This window comes from Fistularia commersonii, chromosome 17 (genome assembly GCF_037954325.1).
Source record: "Fistularia commersonii isolate RoL2024-O1a breed Wild chromosome 17, RoL_Fcom_v1.0, whole genome shotgun sequence".
NCBI classification, from domain to species: Eukaryota; Metazoa; Chordata; class Actinopteri; order Syngnathiformes; family Fistulariidae; genus Fistularia; species Fistularia commersonii.
In genome coordinates this window covers 17,548,035-17,566,351 of record NC_141300.1, presented here as the reverse complement: position 1 = coordinate 17,566,351, position 18,317 = coordinate 17,548,035, and the positions used below count along the sequence as shown (strand labels likewise).

The 18,317-nt window shown below is 50.0% G+C and overlaps 2 protein-coding genes across 3 annotated transcripts; both read right to left on the bottom strand.

Moving 5' to 3' along the window:
• Positions 1-1,786: 1,786 nt before the first annotated feature.
• LOC147225409 (annexin A2-like) lies at positions 1,787-8,418 on the bottom strand. 2 transcript variants are annotated; one of them, XM_086163540.1, is made up of 13 exons: positions 8,311-8,418; positions 8,031-8,106; positions 7,839-7,929; positions 6,665-6,759; positions 6,473-6,586; positions 6,292-6,382; positions 6,133-6,212; positions 5,986-6,045; positions 3,158-3,251; positions 2,961-3,056; positions 2,825-2,883; positions 2,554-2,676; positions 1,787-2,473 (listed from the first exon to the last, which is right to left on the bottom strand). In XM_086163540.1, exons 2-13 carry the CDS (start codon positions 8,076-8,078, stop codon positions 2,405-2,407), a joined length of 1,020 nt encoding a protein of 339 aa, XP_086019666.1. In that variant the 5' UTR covers positions 8,079-8,106; positions 8,311-8,418; the 3' UTR covers positions 1,787-2,404. The 2 variants fall into 2 exon arrangements, with proteins under 2 accessions (XP_086019666.1, XP_086019667.1); XM_086163541.1 differs by having other exon boundaries at positions 8,031-8,103; positions 8,311-8,368.
• An 813-nt stretch (positions 8,419-9,231) lies between these two features.
• Positions 9,232-18,317, bottom strand: ice2 (interactor of little elongator complex ELL subunit 2). Its single transcript, XM_086163504.1, has 15 exons — positions 18,213-18,317; positions 17,224-17,325; positions 16,752-17,109; positions 15,846-15,965; positions 15,625-15,759; positions 15,301-15,417; positions 14,843-15,002; positions 14,025-14,206; positions 13,112-13,940; positions 12,863-13,032; positions 12,647-12,776; positions 10,816-10,900; positions 10,602-10,652; positions 10,028-10,271; positions 9,232-9,653 (listed from the first exon to the last, which is right to left on the bottom strand). Exons 1-15 carry the CDS (start codon positions 18,224-18,226, stop codon positions 9,489-9,491), a joined length of 2,862 nt encoding a protein of 953 aa, XP_086019630.1. The 5' UTR covers positions 18,227-18,317; the 3' UTR covers positions 9,232-9,488.

The window sequence follows — 18,317 nt, the reverse complement described above, 5'->3', positions numbered from 1 at the left end:
AGGATGCTTACCCCCCCCCCCCCCCACACACACACACACACGCACACACACTCACACACACACACACTCACACACACACGCACGCACACACACACGCACAGTGGCGCAATTAAGCCGGACCTCGCCCCCCCCCCCCCGCACTATAATTAAACACCCCTCGGCTCGGTGGGAGAAGGAAAAATGTAAAATAAAGATAAATAACTCAAAGCCTCCGGGCTCCGGGCTCCGGCCCAGGCGGGTCGGAGGACCGGGAGGGAAGCGGGGGGAAGCGGGGTGCGGAGGGAAGTGTCGCCGGAGTTTCTGTCGGCGATGAATTAATAAAAAGCACAAACTAGAACCTTCCCGGTGCAGCCGCAGCCGCAGCCGCCGCTCCACAGCTGTGCGCTCAAACTTTAATGCCGCCTTTGGGCTTGATCTCGGAGGGTGTGTGTGTGAACTGGGAAGACTCGACGTGAACTGGGACGCGCGGAGCGAGACAAGTAGCGCTGATGTCTGACCTTAGAGGCTGCAAGTGAACGCAACGCGGGAGAGATCGGGACTGCGGTTGCACGGGAGGCCCTGCAGGCGGGAAACACACCTGCACACACACACACACACACACACACACACACGAATCTTCTCCAAAAAAAAAACATCGGTGATTACACGCACGCACACACACACACATGCATACACAGAGCCTCCCCTGGGTTGTCGCGGTTGTTATGGAAATGCGTCACCTTCCCCGCATCCTCCGCCTTTGACATTCACGGGGGTTAAAGTCCCCCGGATGATGGAGTGCCGGCGTGCGGGGACGGTAAATTGCGTGGTTTCAATTGAGGAGCGGAAGCCCCCCCCCCCCCCCCCCACACACACACACCTTCACCCTCCTCTTCCTCACCCGGGGGTCTCTGCAGGCTGGCCTTGAGAAGAACAGCATGTTGTACATCCATATAAAAAAAAGAGGAGGAGGGAAATATGGTGGCACTTTCCCTCTTTATGATGCGGAGATGAATCTGTCACGGTCGCCGTGCATAAATCCCCCCCCCCTCCAACGCACCTCCTCCTCCTCTTCCTCACGCTTTTGCGAAATACCGTTTTGCCGCACTTTGCGCCGTATTTCAGGCTGCGTTCCTCCCGACGGGGGCCCATAAACACCGGAGGGCCCAGTCACGATCGACGGTCGTAAATCCGGCGTCTTGTTAAAAAAAAAGAAGAAAAAAACTCTCCTATTGTTGACTAAAATAAAAAAAATAATAAAATATGGAAATAAAATAGACTTTATTTTTTTACAGGGCGATTTCAAAATAAAAGAGGCCTTTCTTCCCTGTTGGCGCTGTTATTTTTTTTCCTTAAAAAAGTCTGGAGCCCCCCCCCCCCTTCTCCATCCTCTTCCTCGCCGCACCGATCGTGCCTTTCGGGGTTTTTTCTTCTTCTTCTTCTTCCCCCTTTTCCTCCTTCTACTTCAGTGGAAATGCCTTGACAACAACCGCGGCTGCTTATTTCATCCTGAGAGACCGCAAAAACTAAACAGCAGGAAGACGCCGCATAGACGCTTGTTTAGTGGTATGCAAATCGACCCCCCCACCCCCCGCCGGGGGGTAAATTAACATTTTTAATTAAAATATTAGCGCCAAACAAACAGGGAAAAACACACTAATGATTAAATCATCCACACGGAAAGGGAAAAAAAATATCAGTGGATAAATCGAAGATGGTTTTCTTTTGTGTGTTGAATCAGCATCAGACAATTTTTTCCAAAAAAAAAATAAATGAGTACATAAAATAATAACCATAAAGACAGTGGTTGCAATCTCCGATTGAGTTTTATTTGATTTAAACACTTTCAGATTCGGTAACTTGCAGTGCTATGAACGCCCCTTCAAGGATTTGGCAGGACTTTTATTTGAAATAAGGATTGTTACGGATGCACTTTTTAAATCGGTTATATCGATCATGGCGTTTCCATGATTGATTGATTGATCATCAGACATAAACTTGCTGATCGATCGCATCCTCCTCTTCACAGGAGGCAATGCTTTTAAACGCGACAATGTCGCCATCTAGTGGTCAAATGTGGGAACTGCACCACACCGGTGAAAGCAAGTCCGGGATACTCAAGAGGGACTGACTCGACCCCCAGAGTGTGTGTGTGTGTGTGTGTGTGTGTGTGTGTGTGTGTGTGTGTGTGTGTGTGTGTGTGTGTGTGTGTGTGTGTGTGTGTGTGTGTGTGTGTGTGTGTGTGTGTGTGTGTGTGTGTGTGTGTGTGTGTGTGTGTGTGTGTGTGTTACTTCTTCAAAAGACCAGGGGGCGTTCATAAAAGATTCACCATGTGTCGGAAAAGGAAAATTCTTTGTCTCGTCGCTGCATCTGGAGAAGTTTGGCTCTTTGACACGCTTTCCAAAACGGGACGCCTGTGAGGAAGCTAGTGTTTTTGCTCCTCGGGTCCACACAGGCTGAGGAGGACCTTCTGGTAGTCTCCCTTTGTGTGCTCCTGCGGCAAGAGCGCGGAGGAAAACGTGGCGTTAGTGCGCAGAGCAAATCGGGGGGACGGCGTTTCTGGATTTCACCCACCATGATGGTCTTCTGGAGGGACTGTCCGTAGCGGCACTCGTACTCGGCGCAGATCGTCTTCAGGTCCACCTCGCAGCGCGACACGATGATTCTGGTCACCACCTTCTCCTTGGCGCCTTTGCTCTGGGGTGGGAGGAAGGGGGCGGAGTCGGCGCTTTAGGCCTTCACTTCCACAGCAGGTGATGCAACGCGGTTGTAAGACAACTTTAAGCCAACTTTGGAATCCTGCTGGAAGTGCGTTTCTCGCACACGTGAGGAGCGGAGTATCTACCTTCATGGCCTCGTGAAGTCTGTTGGCGAAGTACAGCGGCTTGTTTTCGAAGCTCTGAACTGAAACAGGAGGGAGACCCGAATGAACGGACTCCGCGGGGCCTCTGGGAATTCCACGGCAGATGTTTCTGGCTTACCCAGAGCCAGGAAGGACTTCTGCAGGTCTCCTTTCACCTCCTTCACGATGCTCTCCTGCATGTTGTAGGGGCTGTAGTTCTTGTACCGTTCGAAGACTGGGACAGAGGAAAAAAAAAAAACACCAGCACACCGCGCCGGTCAGGTTTATCCATCTAACGGTCGGTGGAGAAGCTTCGGGGAGAAGCGGGAGGAGAACCTTTCTGCAGGTGAGGGACGCTCCTCTCAGACATGATGGAGATCCAGGTCGGGACGTCGGTCCCCTTCATCTGCACTCCAGCCTCAAAGAGCCTCTGCAGACAGTAGATATATTTAGTCTTATAGCTATAGCTTGATACCAATTGAAGTTTTATTCAGTTCAACTTAAGTGTATAAACTGGACAGATTCATAAATAAATGATAAATAAAAATGGTAAATCTCTAGAAAGATATGTATATATGCACACACACACACACACTTTCAAAGTATTTTCCTATACAATAAATCAATCGCTCAATTAGTAGTCACAGGTGAAAACACTTTTGAATCAAGACTTTTATGCTACTATCCTTAATTCCCCTTATCATCGGTGTTTTTCATTCTACAGAAATGTAGACACACACACACACACACACACACACACATATATGTGTCCATCTGTCCATCCATCCCTTGTCTACCGCTTTTTCCTGCACTTAGGGTTGCTAGTGGGTAGATAACGGACATTAACACACACACACACACACACATATATACTGTATATATATATATATATATATGTGTGTGTATATACATATATGTGTGTGTGTATGTATGTATATAAAGCAAAGTAAATGGGAAATAAGGATAGTGTCATATAAATATAAGCTGCTTATATCCATCCATCAATCCATTGTTTTTTGTGTGCAGCTGCATCAGTGGAATCTGCAAACAAACTTCAATAAATCCTGCAAATATATAAGATGTCTTTTTAGGGGACCCTTAACTTTTGAGACATGAGTCACAGCCTCTATTTTAGCCAAAGTGGTCGAGACAGCAGGTCTCCCCGACTGAGCGGGACCTGCTCGATAGACGGAGGGGTTTTTCCTGCACCCGAACAAGATGGTGTTTTTTTTCCTGTCTGTCGCCAAGAGCTTACTGGGATGGAAGTCAATCTCAACTGAAAACTCACCTATCTTTGGTACCCACTGTGTGACAAGCCTCACACACACACACACACACACACATTTGCATATACACAAATTCTCACGCACACATACAAAACACACTTTCAAAGTGTGTCACGATTAAATTGATAAAAGTCAAAATTGAAAACAAAAACATGGAACATCTTTTGATCCAGGCTGTTACTTGCCTCCTCTAAACACACACACATACATATATACGTGTATGTATACACACACATATATGTGTATATATATATACACACACACACATACATATATACTCACACACACACAAATATGTGTATGTATACACACACACACATATGTGTGTATATATATATACATACACATGTGTGTATATATATATACATACACACACATATATATACATACATACATAAACACATAAATATATAAATACATATATATACATACAAACATATACACACATATATATGTACATGCATATATATATCTCAATAGATATATATAGCATACATTTACAAATGTACACATATTTATATACACTCACACACACACACACACACATATATGCGTGTGTGTGTGTGTGTATATATATATACATATATATATATCTGTGTGTGTATATACGTGTACCCCCCCACACACACATATGTTTTTTGTGTGTGTGTGTGTGTGTATGTGTGTGTGTGTGTGTGTTCTCCAGTCACAGGGTGTTGTGAGGCGTCTCGTGCAGTAGCTGGAGGGAAGGTGCCTCCAAGCCTGCTTCCTGTCTGCTTGCTAGCTCCTGCTCTGAGAGCCTCTGCCGGCTCGCCCTGGTGGAGACTGAAGAGCGAGTCATCCACCAGTCTGGTCCTGCCAGTGCTGTCGCCAGGCCTCCTGGTGGCACACATGGTGACACTTGGCGGGGGATCGGGGAGCAGCGGTGGGCGGATACACCCTGGCACTTCTCAGACTCTAACCCACTGCCTTGTGGGTCAGTCTGGGAGGACGAAAGGCGACGGGAGCCAAACCCGACAGAGAAGCATCGTGCCGGAGGAACACGATATATACCGTCATTTCCGGACGATGAGCCGCGACTTTTTTCACGCAAACAGCGATGCGGCTAATATATGGATTCTGGGTGGGGGACGCTAACGAGCTTCACGCCGTTAAAACGTTTATCCTCGTCACATCGGACCGATGAAATGACCAGGAAATTCTGAGTCCGTTCAACTCCGACACCGAAGAAGAAGGATTTGACGGTTTTAGTGCGCAGGAGGAAGACCGAGATAGCGATCGGCTAGCAGGTGCAGCTTATATTGAGGTGCGCTCAATAGTCCGGATATTATGGTATATATATATATCTTATCTTTTGTATAATGCATTACTCTGTTGCTAGCCAGCAGGCAGAACTAGAGGTTGCAGAGATGAAGATGTTGAGGTTCTCTTTGGGAGTGACCAGGATGGAGAGGATCAGGAATGAGTATCAGAGGAACGGCACATGTTAGATGTTTTGGAGAGAAGGTCAGAGAAGCCAGACGGAGATGGTTGGGTCATGGACAGAGGAGGGATAGAGAATATATTGGTAGACGGATGCTGGAATTGGAGCTGCCAGGGAGGAGGTCTGGAGGAAGACCAAAGAGAAGATTTATGGACGTCGTGAGAGAAGATATGAAGGTAGTTGGTGTGAGAGAGGAGGATCCAGAGAATAGGGTGAGATGGAGAAAGTGGACTCGCTGTGGCGACACCTGAAGGGAAAAGCCGAAAGAAGAAGAAGAAGAAGAAGAAGAAGATTGCTCTGTTCCTCGCCCCGCTGGTCACAACAACCACCTGGGAGTGTCTGCCTTCTGACGCTCATCCTAAAGACTGTGATAAGAGATAAGAAACGGCGTTTGACGCGAGAGGACGGGAGCTTACTCTGGCGTCTTCGTCGATCTTCTCGTAGTCTATGATGGAGGTGGGCTCGGCCCTCTTCGTCTGCGTCGGGGAAGAAAAGGCCAGTGAGTGATGACGCGGCGGCGACGTTAAGCGAGAAAAGCCCAGAGACCCGCTGGGCATCCTGACCTGCACCAGCGCCAGCAGCAGCTTGGCGAAGTTCCCGGAGGTGTCGCCGGCCACGTCTTTGTCCAGCTCCTTCTTGAAGACTGCGGAGAACCACACGGCGGTTGCGGATTTAGACGCCGAGATCCCGAGACGTCGACGGACGCGGCCCGTTGTACTCACGCTCAGTGTAGACCCGCTTGATCTCCACCAGCTCCCGGTTGCTGCGAGAGCACAGGATCTCGATCAGAGTCTCCTCATCGGTCCCTAAACCCTGGAAACAAACCGGCGAGCTTCAGCCCCGGCGCCGACACGGATGCCTTTTCTAGATCCCCCAGAAGAGGGCGGTGTAGGACCTGCGCACCTTGATGGACGCTCTGATCTCCGAGGCGTCGTACTGGGCCGTGCTCTTCATCAGTCCCAGGATGACGGTCTCCAGGGAGCCGGACAGCGCCGACTTCAGGGCCGAGATCATGTCCTGGAAGAAAGATCGCCCGTCAGACGGCTGAATAAAAAGAACGGGGTCGAGTCCGAGTCCGAGTCCGAGTCCGGCCACCTTCTTCGTCTTCTTCTCGTACGCGAAGGCGATCTCTCGCCTCTGGGCGTAGGTCCCCTTGGTCAGGACGTCGATGATGGTCTGCTCGTTCACTCCTGGGGAGAAACAGGCGGTCCAACATCAGCAGGTCAAGGGTGAGAGGAGATTTAGGGCAGCGCAGCGGGTGGCGCTTCCACCTCGCAGCAAGAAGGTCCCTGATTGGATACCGACAGGGGCCTTCCTGCATGGTTCTCCACGCGTCTGTGTGGGTTCCAGGTTCCTCCCACAGTGCAAAGACATGCAGGAGACCCTAAATTGACCAGATGTGTGTTGTTCATCTCTTTATGTGTGTGTGTGTGTGTGTGTGTGTGTGTGTGTGTGTGTGTGTGTGTGTGTGTGAATGCCATAGATCAGGGGTCGGCAACCCTTAACATCCAAGGAGCCATTTGGACTCGGTTTCCTCGGAAAAGAAAACACGGGGAGCCGCAATTACTTTTTGACGTCTAAAATAAAGGTACCACTGTATATATTGCTTACACACTACACACTTGTTTGTACAAAGTGTTACGGAGAAAATTAAATTTTATTTATGTAATGAACTCATTTTGAGCTTTGGGCTTTCAGAGCGTGTAGCGGAGCCTTGACCTGAATTAAAAAAAAATAAATCGGGAAAAAAATCACTGTGTCAGTCAACAATAAAAAATAAATATTTGCAAAATATCTTCATGAATATTTATTTCACCTGGTTTATGGGACTTCTGCTCCTGAACTTCTGCGCACAGCGTCTGCAAATCGTGACTTTACCGGCTGGCGGGTATACCGGCTTCAGTGTGACGTTATTTTGAGTGTCGACTTTTACAGATTTACTGATGTGTAAATGTACGGGCACGTACAGCGCCAAGCACTGGCCACACCCTGGAGTACTAACTGCTTCATTCATTCATTCATTCATTCATTGCCAGTGAGTAAAATTTAACCCTGAAGTCAACGGAGAGCAGTAAAAAACGCCAAATTGATTGTTGCAGGTAACAGGGACCCCAGCGGCTGGAGACACTTGTTTTCACAGAGCTCGGACTTGGACGTTTTCCCCGCCTGGTCAAGCGCTCAGAGCCAGGATGCTGACTCACAAATACCACTAGCACAGAGAGAAGGAAAGGGTGTGTGTGTGTGTGTGTGTGGTTTTCCAGCATCTTGCCTTTGGTTTTAATGGCGGTCTCTATCCTGGCCGCATCCCTGTCGGGGTCACAGTCTGGGTCCGGTACCACCGTGGGGTTCTTGGGTTCATTCTGGGGTGGAAGACAAAGAGTGAAGGAGTGAAAGAGTGAAGGGGTGAAAGAGTGAAGGGGTGAAGGACAGCCGGGCGGCGAGAAGGTTCGATGGACCTCACCCCGTCCTTCAGGGACAGCTGACCCAGGAACTCAGATACCAAGGCCATTTTGGAGCTCCTGCAGATTCAATCACTTCTGAGTGGGACACACACACACACACACAAGGGGGTTAGTCTTGATTTGTTCACACACACACACACACACACAGACAGACAGATAGAAAGATAAACCGGATGCCGGCGGACACACCCCGTGCAAATCTCGGGATAAGAGTCGAACAAAAACTGGAAGAGGAAAGAAACCCTGTGGAAGTTGAAGGTGAAGAACCCGAGGACCTACCGGGGCGCGCGGCTGCCTGGACTTCTTCTCCTCTTTCTTCTGACTTCCCCCTTTTTTCGTCCTCGTCTTCACCTCCCGGAGCCAAACGCCCTCCCCTTCCCGCCCTGCAGACTCCACCCTGTTGAACAAAAGCTGGGAGCCAGAGAACCAGACCCTCGGACGAAAAAAAAACAAAGTTGTTGCAAAACACACACACATTCACACACACACGGGCCGAATACCTGCGCGCAGGTTGACTTTTCCGCCTCGTTTACTCTCCAGTGCGCATGCGCAAGAGGCCCCGCCTTGTTGATTTTTAAACACTTGAAATCGCTTGCATTGAATTAAAAAAATACAGTTAAAATTTAAACCGGAAGTCACATGCGAGGGTCCGACTGTTTCCGGTGAGGGAAGCCGTCGGGGCGGAGATGTTTGGCGAGCTGGGGGTGAAGCGGGGTGAAGCGGGGTTCACCGACATCTCGATATCTCAAGAGTTCTGCTGGTTCCCGCCCGGGTCTGCAGGTTCTCCGGCTCCACCAGCAGCCACCGGGGCTCCCGGACCGGAGCCAGGAGTGTTTGGACGTCTGCGACGGACAGGCGACCCGCTCGGTTTGGAGCCGCCGTTCGTCCGGCGGTTCTACTGTGAGAACTCCTCGATGCTCTGAGACAGAGCCGGGAGGAACTCTTTTGGGTATCGGCGCTCTGGTTCTTCGGGTCGAGGCCCGACGGGAGGGTGGGAATGCAGATCGACCGGTAAATCGGGAGCTTTGCGTTTTGGGCTCGTCCTCGTCACCACGGACCGCCGTCACCAGAATAACAGATCCGACTGACTGCCGATTGATGACCGACATTAATCCACCACGGTTCAATATCCCATAATAGGCGTGTCTTGTAAAAGTACGCTAGTAGTTCCGATGAAATTAGAAGGCGGATATTCCTGGGTAATACAAGAAAACCATTTTATAAATAGTCAAATACAAAGACATTCAAATTCAACAGAGACCATTTGTACAGTTGGCATAAAGTGCGATATTTCCCTCTGATACAAAACTGAAATAATACCAGATGCACAAGATGAGCGAAATGATTTTTTTTTACACAACATATGAGAGGTAAATGGCTTCTACTGTTTCCCCTCGAGAAGAAGAAAACACTGCTCGCGGTTCACGGTTTACATTTGTTCGTCAAGGATCGGCACATTAAGTGGACTTCTGGATGAGGTTTTTAATATACTTGTTACGCTTCGCCGCGCGTTTCCCGGACTTCCTCTTCTTCTTCTTCTTGTTGTTTTGGTTTGCGTTGAGCTTGTCGGGCTGCTGCCCTCCTCCCCGGGTGTCGGGCTGAGACGGCCCGTCTTTCCCCGCCTGTCGGGACCAAAAGAAAGGGGGGGCGATTTGCATAATCGGGAGGAAAAATTCAATTTCTGACACACATTAAGAGCCTGAAAAAGGGAGTTTTCTGTGCCGGAGCTGCGACGTCTGGTCCTAAATGTCAATGGAAGGGCAGCGTTCAAAAGCCCGTGTCCTTTTTCTCTCTTTTTCCCGTCCAAGATGGGATTACTTCTCGACAGCGTTGGATTTCGGAGGGGTTCCCGGCCGCTCGGCGCCTGAGAGCCCCCCCCCTCGGCCTCGCCGCCGATAGCGCCGAGCTCGCCATTGTCCCTGGATTTCGGGGCTTTTCTGCGAGCGAGCTACGCTGCCGAGCCCGTCTGACCAGAGACGAAGGTTTTGATACCCACCTTGGGCCAGGGCCTCGGGGGGAAGGTGCAGGGGGGGCGGCCGTGTTTACTGTGGAAGGGCAGCACCACCGCCGGATCCACCGGCTTCCACGGCGGCGGCCCGTCGGGCGGGGGCGGCGGGGCGCCGCCGTACATCTCCCGCAGGTTGTACGCCCCCCGGACCGCTTTACCGTCCGCCGTTTTCATCAGAGTCACGAAAGGCTCTCCTGATTTGTGCGTGATCAGGTACTCGCCTTCTTTTAACCTCGGGATGGAAGAAAAACAATACACCTGAGTGCGTGAAACAAAAGTCCACACACACACACACACACACACACACACACACACACACACACAGCGTGGTTTTCTTAGGCCATGCCTCATCTTGTTGGAATGAGCGTGCTCAGACTCTTTAACATGGTGTCGTCACCAATTGTGCAACGCCAGCTAAAGGCGTGGGGGTGGACGAATGTCCCGGTTGAGGACTCGGGCCGTCAGACATGGATGAAGAAAAAGGAATGCCCGGATGGGGGTGTGAGGGGCGGGCAAGGCTTGGAGAAATCCTGCTTGTGGTAACACGTTCTTATCTACTTACTGAGTGAGCTTCTTCAGCAGGTGATGCAGGATGTTGAGAGACTTGGACGACCTGCAGAAAACACAAGCGGCCAACTTAACAGGTTTCCGAGTTTCAAGGCGGCGCCTCCGGTCGATGAGAACGGGCGCCTCTCGGCTTCCTCTTGGTTTCACGGGTGAACTTCCCTGCATCGCGCTCATCCGGGTCGACGGTGCGAATCCCCCACGCGCCTCACCTGAACCCGCAGGAGATGCTGAGCTTCCGGTCGTCGGGCAGCTTTCTGAGCAGAGCCACTTTTGAAGTGAGCGCATCGATGTGAGCTGCAGAGACGGGGGGCCACACGAGATAATGAGGGCTCGGCTTGATCATCACCGCCGCTGCTTGCAAGAACAATGAAATCTGCAATGATTTTCCTCATAGGGTGGGAACAGGGTGGGTTTCTTTTCTGTCACTCCTCCTTTCAACAATACCTTCCTTCATTTAAAGAACGCTTCAAGAGCGCTGCCATAAATACACGGCCGCCCCGTGATGGACCGCATGACACATTCCAAGAAAATGTTGAGTCTGGAGAGCCGCACAGCGCCGCTGGCGTTCTGAACTCAGTGAATGATGAAGTGGTACATATAGAAAAGCTAGAAGCGGAGGAGCTGTGAAAGTCACTTTCACACAATTCGTCCGCAAACCGTGTGCCCACTAGCACGTCATAAGCCAAGATAAACAAGTGTTTCTGTCGTGACATGTTTGGCCGCAGTTCTTGGAAGCTTCTCCCTAAATATCAGCTGAGCCGACGGAGCCTTTTGTCCGAGTGGAATTTCGCGTCTGCGGTCAGTAAAGGTGTTCTGCTATGCGGAAAATCGATTGCTGCACACCAAAGCCTGCCGGGCTGGCAGCAGGTGCGCGATACTCGGGACAGGATCCGCTCGAGTCCGGCCCCCGCCTCATTTATCTGATTGATTTGACATATGGCTGAAACGGCGGGTAGCTTCGTCTCGGGTCAGTTCGGGCCTTCACGCCGTGGCGTCCCACGATGAGCCGCCCGGTACCTGGTATTCTTAGCGGCACGGCGTTCTGGACGGCACAGCTGGCGGCCGAACGACAGTAATGTTAGCCGGCTGATTTCCCGACACCCGCGGCAACGGCTTAGCGCTCGCTAAGGCTACGGACGCATTTTCAACCGCCGACGGCTTCCTCTCAGCCAATCGAAACGCGGGTATTCTCTCTAACACCTGCGTGGAGGCTGACAGACCGGCTGGCAGCTCCGGATTTCAATGCAAAGAAAAAAAAAAAAAAGAATAAATCTTAACCGAGAATGCGATGAACGAAGATTCCCCTACGGTTGACTTTTATATGGTCTTCAACACAATTGCGTTGCTATCTCAGGGGAAGTGAAGCTGCTTCTTTTTTAGCCCCACCACGGTCGGCCACCTCATGCACTGTGGTTTAGTGGAGCATCACGTGCTCGGCGTACGGTGACCAATACGTTTTTCCCCGATGAGCCATTTGTAAAGCCTCTGCCTACAAAGTCTATACAAATGGGAAAATGGGGGAAAAAAGTGTATTAATAAATGTACATTTCCAGCAAAGACCTAAGCAAGTTAAAAAAAAAAAAGCTTGGTGAAGAAAAAGTCTTTCTCTGCTTTTTCGGCGCCAGATAAGCAGCACATGACTGTTCGCATTCAGGGATTTTAACAGAGGCTCAAAACGGTATTTAGCTGAAGTCTCCACTTCTGTTTCGTTCCAAGCTGCTGAATGGCGCTGTCATGGCAACGGCATAAACGTAATCAGTACACAGTGGAAGCAGGACGGTGAGTCATCTGTAGACTATTGCGCTGGTTAGGAGTGGGAGGATCGGCCGAACCCACCCGGCTGAATGCAGCGAGGGAAGGAGGGGCGGAAAATCTCTTAAGCCGCATAAACACTACTTTGACTCCTCTGTGGAGTTTGCTTTGAAATATGATATATACTTAAAAGGGGGGTTCTCTGGCATCCTCCCCTAAGATACACTGAACATTTCTGTCTTGGTGTTCGGAGAGAGAGGGCCGCAGGTAGCGTCGGCGAGTTCTCACCTACATAGGAGACGGTGCTGGAGTGGAGCGCCGTCTCCGCCCACAGTCTGCAAGCCTCGCTGCTGCTGAGACACTCCACGCCGTAACGCGTCTGGTACTCCAGCTTGGGCAGGATATGTACCGGCACATGCTTTGGAGATGGGTAGGGGGGACAGGGATTTGAGCTTTTTCTGATTTTACATTTGGCGAGATCATGCGACGAGCGGCGGCGCTCACCTGGTTCTTGCAGCTGCCAACGTTCCTGGTGTGGGTCAGCGGGACGGAGCTGCGCACCATGAGGAGCAGATCTTGCAGACTGTAGAGTTTGTAAAGCAGATTCCCTTCGTCCGGAGCCTCGTAATCTTGTTCGTCCTCCTGACCGGCCTGCAGGTCTCGAGAGAGGATCTCTGCAAGGGGTCAACAGGAGCAGGGTTGACTACGTGCGTTAATTAAAATCCGCGTGATTCAAATGCCTTTAGCACTGACTCTTTCCGTCTGCGGCGCCGCCGTGGGACGCCGGTTCCGGCCCGAGACCGGGAGCGGCGTCGGCGTCTCCGTTCTGGTCATGGGCTCTTTCTAGATAGGAGGACACGCAGGGCTTGACCAGCAGCAGGTTGGAGTGAAGCGAAGGCCCGGCAGGCTGGGGGGCCGAGGGGGTCTCCTGGGACGCCGGTGAGCTCTTGGTCGTGTCGCTCGGGGCGCTGAACATGGCCGTCTGCATGCGCAGGATCTGGCCAAGCTGGTCAGCTGACCCTTTAGCTCTTTTGGATTTCTCCCGCTGTGCGGTAACTCTTCCGGGTGAAGCCGTGGGTTCAGGGGCAGACTGAGAGGTCGGGGTAACGGCGGCGGCGGCGGCGGCGGCTGCTGGCTCCTGGGGAGTCGGCGTCGCCGGCGACACGGCCACAGACAGAGAGTCATTGATGACCAGCCTCTCGTCGTCCGAGTCTTGAGCACCGCCGAGGTCCTCCTCGGTTTCCACGGCAGAGATCTGTCTCAGCGGGTTTTTACTTGCCGCGCAGGATTCGCTCAGCGCCAGCTGGGCTCCCTCGGTTTTAGGTGACTCATTATCCGCTGCTTTGCTGCGGATCTCTTCCTGGGAACCTCCCGCGGCCTCCTCAAGATGTTTACTAGACCTTTTAGTCGAAGAGGACGTACCGACTGGTTTCCCAGCTTTGACACGTGGCTTCTGCTCGTCGTGGATTTTCTTAGGGATTTTCACCGTCGCCGTCTCGCCGAACGTCTCCAGGTCGGTGAGGTCGGCCTCAAAGTCGAGGATGTCGTTTTCAAAGGATACCATGTTCCTCTGGGAACTCTCCTGCGTGAGGAACCCATAACAGGGTTTATGATCTGATAAAACGGAACCGATATACCATCGCGTCTCCCGTGAGCGGCGACGTACCGACGCGGTTCGCTGCCCATCCACTGGGAGCTGGGTCATTAGGTGGAACACGTTTCTGCTTCCGTTCCTCTTGATGGACAGCTTCAAGCTCTCCTCATGGTAGATGTGACTCCTCTCCCTCAGCGCCGCCTCGGTCTTAGGAAGAGGGGAGTCCACGTACACGATCTTCTTCTGAGCGCTACCTGTACGGAGGAGGTAAAGTTTAAGATAAAGGTGAGAACCGAAGTTTGGAATCTCATCTTCATCGGCGACATCAGCTCTGTGAAAGTCCAATCAGTTTAATCGCTTGGTTAATATTATTTTTTTACAATAATGACTAAAGTCTCAACCCCCTTATCATAAATAATGATTTATAATTTAGTTAAGATCATGGTCCCCCTTGTTTTTTTTCAATGCATCTTGCAGACGTAGCGTAGCGATCAGTCTCATTATCTTTGGCCTTAGACATAAAGTGGCACATTTTGTTTTATTGTTAATGTGATGACATAACTGATATTGAAATACACTCAAAAATAGCCAAAGATATGAGCGAACGCAGCCTGGCTAATCAAATCATTAGGACTCTTTCTGAAGCGGCTCAGTTCGCGTTCGGCTAATTCTTTTATTACTGAATAGAAGTGAACGCGGAGTGCTCTTCTAACCGCGTACATCTGATACTGTATTCATAGCAACACAATAGAGGCTGATGTCTTGTTCCAGGAGGACCAGAATTGTGATGCATCTTTTTGAGGGACTGTCACCCACTCGAGGCAAAGGCCTCGCCGTTTATAGGGGAAATTATGCAGATTTTCACAGATAAGACGACGCGGATTCTTCACCTTTTCCGGGGTTCGCCTTAACGCACACGGGCAGTTCCCATTTATCCGCATAGTCGGGGCCGTGGTTGTCCAACAGTCTGACGAGGGCGTCCCGGGTCAGACACGCGTGAGGCTCGTAGCGAGAGGCCAGCTTCTCGGCGTTGACGTCGCCGCGGATGGTCTGCCGGGGTGGGAATGGAGGAAACAGACTGCATCAAACAAACGAAAACGAGCGACAAACCCAGCCGTGTGCAACTTCGTTCGACCGTCGACCCGGTGAGTTCTGCAGAAACACAAGGAAAAACTGCGTCTGCCGAGCAAGACTTCAACACCCTCTGGTGTCTTGTTTGAAAACTGCAAGAGCTGGAACGAAGTTACAACAGACCCGCGGTCATGAATCCCATTGTAGCAGTAAAAACCTCTTTGTGGCTCACTTTATTGGGAGTAATTAAAAAAAAAAAAGCGAGACAATTGCTTACAGCGTGCATGTCCTTAGCTTTTTTAGCTGGAGGAGTCTCTGATGAAACACTCTGATAATCCGTTGCAAGCTGTGCGTCAGCAGGCACGATCTTGTGGTCTGTAATATCCACATTGCCCTGGAGATGAAATGAAAAGGATGCATATATGGAATTAAAGAAAGTGAACCAAGAGGAAAAAGTCTGCTTCTGCAACTCAGTACTTCAGATTTAAATTTGGAGGTTTAAAAAAAAAAAAAAAAAAAAAAAAAAAGCCGGCAAACGACACGGAATGGTTGGCCCGGACAGACCTGGTCATGGGACGGAGGGAGCTTTAAATTACATTACCATGATTAAAAGCTGCTTTTCGAAGGTCAGGGCGAGTCCCGGGTTGAACGTTCCCCCTGTCAAACTAGTCATCTCACAGATCTGGTACAGCTGCGGGTAGGCCTCCATGCAGTCTCGACTACACCCGAAGAACTCCTGTTACAAGAGAAAATGAGGCCGCGATGATTCAAGGCTTAAAAACACGCATCACGGGATCGATGAGAACGGCGTACTTGTAGTACCTCTGAGTACTGCATGGCCCCCGGTGATATGCAGCGGTAGTCATCTGCACAGATCCTGGCCACATCTTGCAAGTACTTCATGAACTGCGTTACTTCACGGTTCACTTTGTCCCTTAAACTCTGGAGTGACAGCAGTCTTGAGTGAAACACTGCGGCGCAGGCTAGCAGGATTAAAGGGCTTTTCACACTTTAAATTGCTCTGTCAGGACTTTTGTTTTTTTGTTGTTTTTTTTCCAATTTCACCCTAAACAGCATTACAGGTGTGAAACCTTCCCCGGAACACGACCAGATCACTGTCTGACCGCATGATCCGACAACAGCCTCCCTGGGAAAAGCAAGACTTTCAATTGACTCCTGGCGAGTGCGTGACGTGACTTCATCAACAATGAACAGGGGGCTGACTGCACTGAAAATCCAAAACATGACGGTACATGCTGTGCGGCAGACATATTCAACCCCCAGACGACGGCGTGTAATTCGTTTTGTGCTGGATTTAGCTCGTGGAATAAAGGGAGAAGACACAGTGACACTTTTTATCGTGTCACTGAAGTGGAACAACCGCAGACTGAAATCCGACGCTGCAGGTGGAGAGAAGATGGACAGACGACTCGCTCGAACGCTGAGAAGAGTCGGGAGATTTTTCTCCTACGCCAAACGGTGAGGTTTCAAAGAAATGGATACCGTGACCTTTATTTATTCCAATTACTTCTGCATGACTTGCAACTTGATTCACGCAGGATGTCGCTTTCGTGCAAGCTACTGAAGAAACTTGAAATAACCTAGTGCTGTTGTGCACGTCCATAAGACTACATTGGATTGACGGATGCGCAACCTGGCCAAATACACACCGACTGAGATTGAAGGTGCAAAGCCCTTTGAATTCCTTAAAGGCCTTAAAGCGCGTACCTGCGGAGGATCCTTGGGTTGCTTGCTCATCAAAATGCCAAGATATGTTTTCTGCTCATTGCAGGACAGACTTGACATGCATGGAAAAGGCAGCCTGGGTTCAGGATAAGGGATGTCCGCCTCATCCTTTGCCTTCTTGGCTTTCTTTTTCACAGGTGGGGCGTCCTTGCGGTCCTCGGTGCCTTCCGTAGACTTGTTTGCCAAAGTGCTGTCGCTGTCGCAGCTCTCCCAGCAGGAAGCCTCCTTGGTGCGGCAACTGTCATCTTGGTGATCCGAAGCTTCCTCCTTGGTCTCAAAGCCGGGGGGTTTAGCGGCGTTCGTGTCACGCTTGTGTTTTACCTTGTTGTTCTCATGCGGGCTTGGGGTGAGGAGAAAAACACAGACGAGAGGGGAAACCTCAATTTCGTGATCACCTATCTTAAACTGCACCTTATATGGATCTAATGAGAATATTTATGACAGAGTCGCAAACCTTTGGAGGAAGGCCCACAACTCCCTGATACTGGGTGAAAGGGAGTATTTGTCGTAGACGTCTCTGGTAAAGAATGGCTCTTCTGGGACAGGAGGGTCCTCCCTTTCATAGAAATGAAAAAGGAGTGTTATGTGACTTCTATTGTAAACTAACACTTGTTTTTAAGTTTACCCAGACATTTCGCTGCCCACTAAAAAAGCCAGATCGAGGATCTCGGCGCCGCACTGGATTAAGATTACACGGAAGACAAAGCAAAGGATGACTCACTCTTCTCTATAATCTTCCGTGATAAAACCAAAGGAGAGTAAGAAGGATGCTGAAATAAAGAATATTTCCTGCATCTCACTTGTTTACTTTGCACAAAAATAACAATTTCATGGCGGGCCAAGCAGTCCATAAACAAACATCATCTGGGGTCTTGGGACAAAGAAACTTAAAACAATTACCATTTGCAATGCAAATAAATCCGCTAGTGCCTAAAGAAGTGGGGAGATGTACAAACTACATTCAAAGTCACAAACAACTAGCACAGAGCCTGGGGCAATAATGGAAATTGAATGAATGAATAAAGATGCAACGCTTTAACGCTTCTTCATTCTTCCGTGTTCTTTGTATTCACGAAGCACAGACTAAATCCAAGCGTGACAAAAAAAAAGGCGAGCAAACATTTCTTTCAATTTGACTCCTTGGCGATTTACTTGAGTAATATTACCGGTTTACTTGCAGCCTCCCAATTATGTTTTAGTCAAGCTAAGTTAGCTAACGCCACAGCTAACAACAAAGCTAACAACAAAGCTAACAACAAAGCTAGCATCCACCCGGCACATTTAAACGGTTAGCCACATCGCTCTGCGTAGCTTGAAGCTAACTAGCTTGACGACTAACACCGACTGAAAACTCCGCGCACCTCCTTTAAACCACCGAAAATATGACAAAATGATTCGTTTTTTTTTCTCCGTACTGGCTGTTTCAGTGGACATTTTACTCACCAAACAATCTCCATTACCGACGTGCGGTCCGCAGGGATGACAATCTTACTGCACACATGTCCGTTAGCGTTAGCCGGCTAGCAAACTTTTGACAGTTGACACTCT